The 13,076-nt window shown below is 34.9% G+C and overlaps 1 protein-coding gene across 1 annotated transcript; it reads left to right on the top strand.

The window, feature by feature from the left end:
* Positions 1-258: 258 nt before the first annotated feature.
* LOC125675701 (rab-like protein 2A) lies at positions 259-11,481 on the top strand. Its single transcript, XM_048913487.2, has 8 exons — positions 259-391; positions 4,168-4,197; positions 4,414-4,493; positions 5,508-5,587; positions 6,414-6,525; positions 7,471-7,568; positions 8,902-8,985; positions 9,242-11,481. The coding sequence occupies exons 1-8, from the start codon at positions 294-296 to the stop codon at positions 9,347-9,349; spliced, it is 690 nt and encodes a 229-aa protein (XP_048769444.1). The 5' UTR covers positions 259-293; the 3' UTR covers positions 9,350-11,481.
* Positions 11,482-13,076: the final 1,595 nt, after the last annotated feature.

A 13,076-nucleotide genomic window follows, 5' to 3' on the forward strand; every position in this document is an offset into this window, starting at 1 on the left:
CATATTTAGTTATTATTATAATTTTCAAACTATATTTATCTAAAAAAAAATTTAACCATAAAAAAAAACATTATTACTTTATAATATCATTATAAAATATTGTTTCCACCGTACAATAATCCTTTAAACGTGCATAGATACAGAGAGAGAAATAGGTGGGGGTTGGGGGTCCCATATTAGAAATATCGTTTTTTACCGCTACACCGGAACTTGTTATTCTCATCAAGCTTGGTTTTAAAATACATTGTTCTATCCCACAATGCACCATATAAATTCTTTCGGCGAACATAAACATGGCTAATGTTGAACCTGACTACGAGCAGAAAGGAGAACATGGCGAAACAAAAGTCAAGATAATATGTTTGGGCGACAGTGCAGTAGGAAAATCAAAGTATGTCTGTATCGATATGGTTTTAATAGTGGATCTCCATCCCCCAAAACGAACAAGAGCGGCGTATTAACTTGTACCGCATTCCGACCACTCTTAAGTTCTAACTCGTCATTGATTTTGTTGTAGTTGTTATTCTACATGTATGCTCTGTACATTGTCGCCAGGAAAGCCACTCCATCCCGATGTGAGATTTATTAAAAATTGTTTCCTGTAACGCCATGATTAACAGGTCATAAGCCACCAATACCATATCCATGGCCATACCCTCGAAGTAGCGGATTCAGCGAAATATCTTGGGGTCCATGTACACAAGAGCCTGGAGTGGAACCACCATATTGATTAGGTTGCAAAAAAGGCAAATAACACCCTTGCCTTTTTGCGGAGGAACATACAGCAGTGTCCACGTAACACCAAGGCACTCTGCTATACAACCCTGGTCCGGCCAGTCACAGAGTACGCCAGCGTAATATGGGACCCTTACACTGCCGACAACATCCAGAAACTGGAGATGGTGCAACGGAGAGCTGTCCGCATGGTAAATTTTGATTACCGGACAACTATCAGTGTTTCCGCCATGCTGGCCCATCTAAATTGGACATCCTTACAGGAGCGCAGAGCGCAAGCTAAGGCAGTGATGATGTACAGGGTAGTCAACCAGTTGATAGACATACCATCATCACCTATCCTGGTACCGACCAACTCGCTGAGAGGCAGCAACATCAGCTTCATCGTACCATATGCAAGGACTCTAATATACCAGAAATCTTTCTTCCCTGATGGAATACGTATCTGGAATGCTTTACCATCCGAAGCAGTCTGTGCAACATCTGTGGACAGCTTCAAGTTCCAGATACAGAACACCACCATCAGACGTTAAACCTACCAGTCGTTTTTAACTGCACTGTAAATCTGTTGTTTTTAACCTGCACCTGTACAGTCGTCTTTGCACCTCATGCGCCGGTATGAGTTTACGCCAAGAGCGGTAATGTACCAAAATGGAAGAAGAAGAAGACCCATGTATTGTTGCCGGGAAGGGGGAGGGGGGTCCTCACATATTTGGTACGTTGTAGAATCCATTGTTGCTTTTTTTTTCACAACGGAAAGAGAGAATGCCAGGTTTAATTGGCGGTACTCCTGTAGGGTGGTCTTAAACCCCTTTACGGTGTTTACATGAATGACAGAGTTGGTTAGACCTGTGGTTCTGGTGCATGTGCTAACAATGTTGCATTAATAATAGTAATCTTTATTTTGAAAGTTGGACAAAACAACAATGAACATTAGCTATATATATGCAGCAATAATGTTAGCTATTTACCGACTTTTACGGATGTTGGTGCTAGGGGGTCATTTGTAGTAGGAAACCGCAGTACCCAACAGGTTGGGAACACTTCCCCTACAGCGAGATATTCTCGCTAAAACGTGATTATCCCTCTCTAGTGAGAATAAATATATCCCGTACAACCGAGAAAAACACCCGTGGAGTACATCTCTTCGTGATTCACGTGAAAAGAAGAAAAAGTGCTAAAATGTCTGATACTTCTGCAAATATATTAATCAAAACAAAAACACTCACGATGTGTATTGGATTTCAGACTACTTCCCTCTTACGCAGCAACTTTGATATGCAATTTCTTGACTATGTTGTCAATTTCATAGAAACAATTCGCGTCATGTTGAGTGCGTGTCACACTTATTCAGCGTTGCACAGGATTTGCCATTATTTTCAATAAAGACGCCAAAACACCTGTTTATGGTAATGTTTATTTCTCGCTAAAGACGGATAATCACGTTTTAGCAAGAATATCTCGCTATAGGGGAAGTGTTCCCAACCTGCCCAAAGGAAACCCATGAGTCCAAGTGGATGACCGCCATACCCAATCGCATATACAACCACTGTTGATCACAGGTATCGAACTCAGGTCACAGCAGTGAGAAGCAAGTGCGTTAACCACTGCACTACCCGGGCACCCATTATTGATATATATTTAGGGGTCTTGCTGTTTGGTATGACTAGGTCTAGTCCTCTGCTGTTAGTGCACACATGCTTGTTCACAATATTGGATGTTAAATGGTCACTGAATGGTTTGATCAGATGAAATAGGGAGACAATGACAGCACCAACCCCACAGCCACTTTGTACATTAGTATGAAACGGAGACAATGAGGGCACCAAATCCTCAACCACTTTGTAAATTAGGATTAAATGCAGGCTTGGCTTGTCTTTCTTCCAGGGTGTCCTATGTTATTGAACCAGGGCCTCTGCTCTTTTGGACTTGTTGTCTTTTTTATTAAAAAGAGTAATCCAAAATTCTTCTGATTCTTTAAGAATTTCTTACCCTTTTTCACTGGCCGAGGTTTTACATATAAGACAATATATTACAACTGCATGTCCTTGCATTTACTTCTACTGTATACTGACAAGTGAGGGATGGTTTAATTGAAAAGCAACAGAAATTCAAGCTATTGTCATCTAATCTTACAGTGTTGTTTATACATACTCAGGAATAACATTAATTTGTGTAACTCTGAAGCTCAATATTGCCTAAAGAGAGATAACTCTTTTAATGGCTATAATTTTCAACTTTCTCTCATGTTTCTATTGCTTGTTTGTTTATTGTTTTATGTCCCTTCAAAACTTTTTCACTCTTATTGATGTATCACCAGTTGTAGGTGAAGGGCTACAAATTTAGACCTAGTATGCATGGCACTATGGGTCATAGCAATGAGGGTTTTGTGCTAACGCCTGCCATGACACAAGACCCCAGTTTTTAAGGACCCATGACTCACTCCTACATGCAGAGCAGCCTTTGCTTATTTTTATATTTTAGGTTTTATATGGCCAAGACACAAGCAGGGCTGGAACTCACAACTTCCCGGGTCACAAATTGAATGCTTTAACCTTTAAGCTACCTCAGGTTTATTCATAAATGTTATAAATTTAACATGTTTTGAATATTTCACTGTTATTTATACATACATCTGTGGTATTCGTCATATAAAATACCAATACAAAATAACTTCAATTTCCAATGAAGTTTCTTGGAGGTCAATGGTTATAACGTTAAACAGGGACTACAGGGCGTAAAAAGAATCTAAAGGTAGCTGGGGAAAGAAAGATACCTCATTATTTTTGCGATAACAAATCCACAACAACTATGCCCGAGTTGTGAAATACAAGTGAGGTTTATGTTTGAATTTCTCAACTTTAAATCTTCTAATATCATTCTATCATGCCCACACATCCCTTTTACTCTGTTCCAATCTGTCATCTCAAATGCACATTTAGATACGAATATGCTCAGTCAAAATGTTATGACAGAAATTATCAATCCAAAAATGATCAATATAGATTCTACAGAAATCCAGCTCGGTCATTGTCATGAAATATGGCAGATGGTTAGTGTTATATTTTAGAATTGCCTGTTTGTCTCAAATATTATATGGAGTGGGGCAGGACATGATAAAATCTACTATAAAGCCCATTGATCATGTGACAGTCCTACTTCATAACCCAGTAAAGTTTTTAGAATTGTTAGGTAATGTGTGTGTAAATCTGCGTAGGATTAGACGATCAGAGTTATCATTCCTATCAGTGGTTCTACGAAGTAATACTGTTAGGTCCTTCAAAATTATGCTTTAAAGAATATTTTCTCATACAGGAACTGTCAAATAAAAAAAATCCAAAATAAATCATTTATTTGAAGAAACCTTTGTCATTGTTGCCTGTGGTGTTTTGTTACAGTCAGTCACATGATATAATTATTTTTCTGTTGTAGATTGGTGGAGAGATTTTTGATGGATGGATAGTATCCTTCTCTTATTTCCAATTTAATTTATGCAGAATTGAAGTTTTATAGTTACGTATAAAGCAATATGTTCTTCATCTAATTCATGTGAATTATATAAGTTTGATAGATGATTAATAAGATTGAAAATTGAATGACACACATGTACTTGCCATTAGGTAAGAGGTGTAATAAGAGGTTTACATCTAGCGTGGTGTTTCCTTAGCTCCCCCGTAGTAAACCTCAGCAGCTGTCTACCTATGCTCTAACTTTATTCAACTACCAGACAGAGCTCAGTGATGAAAAAGTATCAGTAGGTAAGAGTTTCCTTGTTTTTTATGCCCCATAATTGGAGTTTTGCGGGCATATAGTTTTTGGTCTATCTGTCTGTCTGTCTGCAAAACTTCTTTATCATGGTTCACTTCTCCAGGAGTACCCTGATACAAGTATTCAAATAACAAAAACTAGTCAACCATGAAAAATCGTGATTTTACGGTATGGCAATATTAGTCACATAAGATTGTTAAATAGAGAAAGAATTTTGAACAGTTAAAAAGTGTTGTGTATAGTGTACACTCCAACAGTGGAAAAAAAATTCCTGAAAAGAGCTTTGTACTATATTGTGTGCATCCAAAAAATGACAATATGGATGTGCAATTTTCATAAATCAAAGTCTAAATGACGATGTTCAATAGAAATTGTATACCTCTGTATGTGTGTTTGTTAGTTATCATTTTCTTTGATTGTAAAATATCCATTAATATATTTATCAATATGAAATGTTAGGAAATTGTGGTATAAATTTATTCACGTTTCAAAATAATAGTAGACAATAAAGTCGTATGACCTGTTGTATTTCTTCCAAAGCATGAGAATTATTTTATTGCAGTTTGATTAGTTTTAATAGGTACCAACTTTCCCCATATCATGCTGGAAAATATTTGCATTTAAAATAAACTTATTGAATTATTCGGATCTTACTGTCAGATAGTTTTATATTTTAGAAGCCACATGTATTTTGAATTCATTTCAAAATTAAGGATTATCTCCCTCATGCATAGCTCTTATCCTTGGACGAATTTGGCTCCACTTTTTTGGCATGCTGTTTTTGGCTATATTTAGCTCTAAAACTTCATAGTTATTTCGGATTTCAAACATTTCGGTTGAGCATCACTGAAGAGACATTAATTGTCGAAATGCGCATCTGGTGCATCAAAATTGGTACCGTATAAGTTTTACATGTACATGTATGTGTTTCTCCGTTTCCCTTCAGTTTTTTCCTTTGATATTATTAATATTTGCGTCTGACCGTTTTCCGAATTTATTGGCAGATTTCTGGGACACAGCAGGCCAGGAGCGTTTTAATAACATGCATCCCTCATATTACCACAATGCACATGCATGTATTTTGGTACGTAAACTTTTCATATTTTTATGCTTATGTCCTGAAATGGCTGGGGCAATGAGTTTTTATGTAGTATCAGCAAATTTTTTTTCAAAGTCTTTAATTTGATAAAGATATTTGATCATTATGACTATTTTGGCCGTACCCTGGTACCAAAACCCATACCTCTGGGATCAGGAAATTTCAGGGCTACCTGCTCCTTCTAAATACTTATTCAGTTTCAATTTAGTATCAACAGCTTTAAAGAAGATGTTATTCAAATGTTTTACACACAAATACTATATGCCAAGTTTGGCCCCTCCCTGAAGTCAGAACCTCCATCCTGGGGATCATGAAATTTACACTTTTTGATAGAGGCCTTCCTGCTTTTCATGATTATGCATTCAGTTTTTCTTACAGATGTGCAGTTGTAGAGAAGAAGATTTTTTTTTAAATTGGTCAAATTTTGGCAGTTTTTATCTCACCCTTAAGGTCCAGTGGTGTAGGAGTCCTGAAATTTATCAGTTATTTCCCTGTTGTCCCAATGCTGATTCATACTGAATTTGAAAAGAATTTGTTGGGTTGTTATCAAGAAGAACTTAAAAATGTTCAATTATTAGCACACAATGGACACAGACCAATAGGTTACCTGAGTGACTCGGGTGACCTAATAATTTAGCTAGCGTAAATATAGTTTTATAAAAGAAAAAGCCTTTCATTGAAACACCCCCCCCCCCACACCTTTAAATGATGCTGGATTCTTGCAAGAATAATCATAAAACACCTTTTGATACTACATTAGAAAAAGTAATTCAATTTGGTGCTAGATATTAATTTATTCAAAATGTTGTAGGTGTTCGACACAACGAGAAAAGTCACGTATAAAAATTTGCCCAATTGGCTAAAAGAATTAAGGGAATATAGACCTGAAATCCCTTGTTTGTGTTGTGGAAATAAAATTGACGGTGAGTAGAAGTAAATTCAACTGAATACCTTTATCATTTATAAGTATTTTAAAATCTGAGGGTGAGCAGTTACTTGTACGGCTTGTGATGTGATGATTTCTTTCAATTTGAATTAGAAGACAGTTTGAAATACAACTGTTCCTTTTGATTAGAAGAAAAAATGCTTAAGGTAGCTCACTACACTAAAGCTTATACTCTTTATGACACTAGTCACAAGATGGTGATTTAAATGTTTTGTGAAATTATTTGTATTGATCGATTTGTTTGTCTATCATTGTAGCTCAGTGGTTAAAGCATTAGGCTGATGAACCGCAGATCTTGTGTTTAAATCCGCCAGTCTTTTTTGTTCATGTGTGTTGAAATAAATTTTTTTAAAATCATGTTTTTATCCCAATTTGCATATTTTCTGCCTTTTTGGCATACATACTTATTATATATCATCATATCTGTTTGGATTAAATCAATTTGTACTGATTTGAGAAATTATTTCAGGGTGAAGTGAGCCACCTTAATATAATGCAACTATTGCTTGGAATAGAAACAAATTATAAGTTTATAATGCAATTATTCCTTTAATTAAAAACATTTTCAATTCGCAATCGATTTCTTCAGATGAATAAAAATAATGATTTAAAAAAGGTGAAATATGTGTTATTGGTATTGTAATATCCATGGTGCACTTTAAACAATGGCAACTTCAGTTGACTAAACTGGTTCCCTATTGACCTTGTTTCTCTCCTCGGTGTAGGACCAATCAGCGGGGAACCAGTTTAATTTAATTGACAAGCTTCTTTATCATACCGATCGGCAAATTTCAGAAACTGATAATGATTACATTAAAAAGTACTGTAAAGACTTCAAGTGACATGTATGTGCTTACTACAGATGCACAGGTTTGTGTGAAGTACTATGTTTTACATTTTATATTCTGTTGTTGATTTTCAGTGGACTATTCAATAACGAAAAAAGCATTTACATTCCCGAAAAAACATGGCATGCCATTCTATTTTGTATCAGCATCAGACGGGACCAATGTTGTAAAAGTAAGTAAATGTGCAAATGGAACATCCATATTACCATTACGTTTTACACAGAACACTGAACAGTTGCAAATTATTTTTTTTCTTGTGATCATTATTTATTTTATACCCATGTTTGCCCTTTTCTTTATTTTTTTAGTTTAGAAAATCTATTCACTATCAGTTGCATTTTTAATCAGAATTTCTTTGAAGCATATTGATTTTAATCTGTCTGTCCACAACTTTAAGCTTTATTGTAACAGTAAAACTCTGATATAGGGAATTTCTACAGACACTTTATAAAAATTCGCTATAAGCGTAATTCGTTATACGTTTATATTGAATTCACAATTTCAAATATAACGAATTTGTTATAAAACTGATTTGTTCTACATGTATATCAGTTGTATAAGAAATCAGCAATCGATATACTTCCATATGTAATGTCTCTAAAAGAAATTAAGCTTATATATTTTCGAGAAAAAATATTTTTACACAAGAAATATACACACTGATTTACATATAATAATTTATTTTATTAAAAAATATTTTCCAAGAAAATGAAGACAGAAAAAAAGTGCATCATACGAGAGTTAAACCGGGATCACCCAGTCTAGAGTCAGTTCGTCTTGCCACACAGCTATCGCAGTTGGCATTTACTTGTTGGTTTACACAAATAAAGGAGTGTATGATAAAAAAAATGTGATCAAACTTCAAATTTAATTAACAAGAATAGTAAACAATACCGACAATATATTTGCTAAAAGTACAAACAGAAATTTCGTAACAAGTGTGGATCCTTTATGGCAAATGGAAGCGATTGTTAAAAATCACAACGAGTTTAAAATGAAAAAAAATTGTTATAAAAGGAGATTTTTATGTTCATTTTTAATTCAATGGGAATAGGAATTTACTTCGTTATTGCTATATCAGTGTTCGTTATAGACGCAGATTTTTATATAGAATATAAGAAGAATTTGCCAGGGAAATCAATTTCACTTCGCTATAGCCATAATTTCGCTATATCCGTGTTCACTATATTTGAGTTTTACTGTACAGTATATGTTGATGAGATATTGACTTCATACAAGTGAACTCATGAGAGCTCATTTATCAGCAGAAAGGTGAAGATGAAAGGTCAATTAGCCACCACTGTACAGACAAATTTGAAAATGTTTCATAAAAATATCTTGTTTTGACTTTATAACTTTTGAATCTTTAATTAGAAATGAGTGAATAAATTTCCAAGATCAGACTTTGATATCTGTTAATCAGTAGGGTCCCCCTCTTTTTCAGTGGTTTGACTATACATATTTTGATAATCAGTCTGTATAATTATTTTTCACTATATTTACAGTTATTCAAAGATGCAATACGTGCTGCTGCAGCTTACAAAAATAATTCCACGGATTTCATGGATGAAATCATGAGGGAATTGGAGGTGAAATATGTTTTTATATAATTGTTCACTCATGCAGAAACAAATCTCAAAATTTTTGTTGAAAATATATTTTTAAAAAAATAAATGAAATGGGCATGGTCTTCAACTGATTCTTTGTTCCAGTTTTCATGATGTTCTTAGTATCAAAAGTGAAAATGAAAGGAATCCTGGATATGTTATGAGGGTCATCTGCCATTAAGCTTGCTAGAAGAAACAAAATACATCCAATTTATTGTATCTTATTTTTGTCTTTCAGAATTTTGAATTAGAGACAGACAATGCAACTAACACCGATTGTGCACTTGACTCTGCTGGTAATTCAGAGGATAAAAAGGAGGTCAAGGATGGTAACTCTTCCAGTTGAGAGTAGCCTCCCTTAGACATAGCGTGTAAAATACATTTGTTATTTATTCTGATTGCCTTTGTATAGACTGGAGATCAATCTAAGGATAGCACCAACATTGTGGGCAATATTGTTGCCCATTATTTCTGCTATCTACTTGAACACAGTAGTGTTGGACAGTCATTATTTGCACTTGAATTCCTTTTGCAAATAGGAGATAAACATTACATTTTTCTTAGCTATTTCTAAATGGAGATATTGGCATATTAGTAACCTTATGTCTGAAGATTGAATGGGGAAATCATCAGCACCTACTTTATGAGGGTTAAATGATGGGAGATGAGTTGGCCCATTTGTTTACGATGTAATGCATGTATTATTAAGTGCAGATTTTGTTTGAATGTTGCTTGATAATTCCTGGGAGGTTGTGCTCATGTATGCAATGCATTGTCTTGAGCTATGAATTTTTTCTATGCATGAAGTTGGACCAGACTTAAAAATTTTGTTCTCAGTTTATGACCCACAATATTTCAGGTTGGGTAGGTAGGCATGCTGGGTAATGAAGAAATACTTGATTTTATGTAATTTTATTGATTTATTTAATTAGGTCTTTCACAAACTAATTATCAGAACCAAGAAGCAATTTCAAATCTCATAAACATGTTTTTAACACCGTCCTCCCCCACAGGGAGCATGAATATTGAAATAATGAAAACTGGTGAGGCAATGAATGACTGAGCTGTGAGTAATTAATAATAAAATGCATACTCTTTGGTTTATTCACATTGCAAATGATGATTAATATTTGATGTAGTCCCAGAGGTAGAGAAAGCAATTAAAAATGTGAGCAATTTTAGTAACTTATTAATAAATTATTAGCAAACAACAATATTATTGTAAGTATATTCTATAATTAGAAGATTGAACAATGTCACCATCCACTTCAAGGTTTTTTGAATGGTGTTTTCTTGGTATAATATGCACATACTTACACGTGTATTCCATGTTGCTTTGTCTCTGCGTCTTTCAATTTGTCTGTTTGCAACTCTTAATCTTGGACTTGTTGAACTGAAGGATGAAGGTCAAGCCATGAACTGGCCTGTCAAGGTGAAGTTATGAACTGGCCATGCTTGGAAGCATGATGCTTCAAAAATGCAATTTATTTTTTATGAATTTGTTGGTGTAGACTTGCCTGATTTTGTTTGTATGCTCATTTAAGAATTCATTCAGAGCCAGTTTTTTTAAACATCATTTAATGTACTTGAACATTCTCACATTGTGACAACCAAGTTTCATATGTTATTTGATAGGTATACATGGAAGTGATACAATACAAAAACTGTACTTTAATTTAAGATTAAAAATCTTATTGAAACCATTTTTTTGTGTATTAAAGTAATGATCGAGTTTTAATCTTTCTCATTCACAAATGTAATGTAAAATTATCTTCTGTATTGTGCAAAAGGGAAATAATGTGATAGTTTGATTTGTGTTGTGTGTGTACACTTGTACATGTATAATATGTATTCCTTGTCTTGCCAATATGCCAATGCTAAAAATAGAATGCAACATTGCTAGTATTTTATGCAGTGTTCAGCGAGTTAATGAAAATAAACACATGCTGTGTACATTCATGAGAAAGACAGTTATGCATGCAACTAGTGTAAAATTTTGGGTTTTTTCTGTTTTTAAATTTCTATATTAGATTTAGGTCACAACTTTAAATTTTATCTTTCGTTCTTGAGCATGTTGTATTGTTTATCATTTTGATGATTTAAAAACATTGCAGGAAAATATATCCACAATGGTTTTTAATGGTTTTAGCACATGCATTTGTTTGTAACGGGGTACATGTGAATTGCATGAAAAATGTTACAGTAACAACATTTTTTGAGGTTCTGTACAAGTGTGTGTGTGTGTGTGAAAAAGTGTGTTTTTAAGTTCTTTGTAAATAGAACCACTGGTTAGAAATGGATGACATGTTTTAGATAATCTGTAACTAGCTAGTTTGTTTCTGGCGGAGTACAGGGATGGAGTGAAGATGCCATCTGCTGTATAGTTAGCTGACCTATAATAGGTATCAGATAGATATGTAAGTTTATGTATCATCAGTGTCCGTCCTTATTGAATAAAACATACGTATAACAGTTTTTGTATAAGATTCAGTGAATTTTACCATCTCGACCCACAATCTACTGTGTATACCAAAGCTTCCTTGGTGGAAATATGTTGCGTACTCCATACATAGTCGTGGAGATGTCCCTGGCCTATATACTCCATACAAGGTTACATTCTCTACCCAGAGTTCCGTGCGCTCCTCGCACTACACGTATTTGAAGCTTGCGTAACGCGCCCTCTGGTGAGAGAATGACAAGGTTGTGGAGATGTCTTTGACCTATATTCCATACATTTTGTAAGGTTATTGAAATGTAACACAATGGAAAATGGAGCTATCTGGAGCTCAAGTCCATGAAAGGTCGAAGATCTTGTACTACACCTGCCTGTGGCTTGGTGTCGTTTCCACTTCTCCTTATCTTGTGTGGAGGTTACATTTCATTGAATTATTGCAGTACAATGTAGTAAGGATTTTGGGTCACAAAGTATCCATCCAGCGTCTGTTTGCAGTGACAATGTTCCGTACTAAGGAGCACCAGCAGGTGACGGGAACGCTCTCGCACTTTTAGGCAGAATTTTCTTGTTTGTACAAAAGTTACTAACATTTGTAAGTGTGGGTCAATCGTAAGGAAAGTTCAACATCCGTAGTGGTAATTATGGTACAACAATATACGATAATCAATTGCCTTGTGACATAGGCGTCGTGTATATTAAAATTACTGACTGTCGTATTTCCTTGTGTAACAAAATTAGTTTAAGATACCTTTATTACTATAACCATTATACTGATGGAGAGCTTTGTGAGCAGTGAGGTGCTTCGAATTTAATTTACTAGTAATGTATGGAGCGCCAAATTAACATAAACTCAAATAATTGAAGATATCTTTAATGATATGAAGGCATCAATTCAATTACTGCGCGCAATAATTGATTTTATGCGCGCCACAATTCAATTGAAGATATACCAACAATTGAATTGTAGCGCGCATCAATTGTTGATACATTGTATCATCAATTCATTTGAAGAGAGCAAAAATTCAATTTAGCAGAATATTTAATGCTATCACCAATTCAATCAATGCACGCAATAATTCGGAATTGAAGATGTCATTAATAATTTGAAGAGAGCAACAATTTCAGTTAGTGCGCACAATGATGCCGAATAGAAGATGTCATTAATCCATAGTAATATAAATAGCATGCGTATTCTCAATGAGGAATTGGGTGGATCGGGAGGGGGTGGGGGCACTAATAAGGGTCCCCGAAAATCCTGTCTTCACATAATTATTCCTATAAAGGCCACAGATTTTCCTAATTTACAAAGTTCTTTCATATTCTGAACACTTTACAAGTTCCACAAACTAGATTCTCCTCTTTATAGGGGTGGGGGGGGGGGGGGGGGTGAATGATGGTACTAGTGTCCTTTCATATTCTGATATGAAACTTGTCTTCAAATCCATTCATTGTACAGAGACTACACAAATTATTGTACTTTGATATTTCTCGGTTTCAATACAGATGGTTGCAAGCCAACAGACATTGATACAAACAGTGAAAACAACAGGCTTGTGTAAATGAAGTGGTATGCCAGCGGTATTGATCAAGTTATACGTTTTATTGGTTAATGTACGGG

The sequence above is a fragment of the Ostrea edulis genome, chromosome 3, assembly GCF_947568905.1.
Source record: "Ostrea edulis chromosome 3, xbOstEdul1.1, whole genome shotgun sequence".
NCBI classification, from domain to species: Eukaryota; Metazoa; Mollusca; class Bivalvia; order Ostreida; family Ostreidae; genus Ostrea; species Ostrea edulis.

Excerpts from the sequence above, each read along its gene's own strand:
- LOC125675701 (XM_048913487.2), top strand. The coding sequence starts at position 294 with ATGGCTAATGTTGAACCTGACTACGAGCAGAAAGGAGAACATGGCGAA. Across the intron at positions 392-4,167 it reads AGTGCAGTAGGAAAATCAAA|ATTGGTGGAGAGATTTTTGA; the intron begins GTATGTCTGTAT and ends TTTCTGTTGTAG. Across the intron at positions 6,526-7,470 it reads TTGTGGAAATAAAATTGACG|TGGACTATTCAATAACGAAA; the intron begins GTGAGTAGAAGT and ends GTTGATTTTCAG.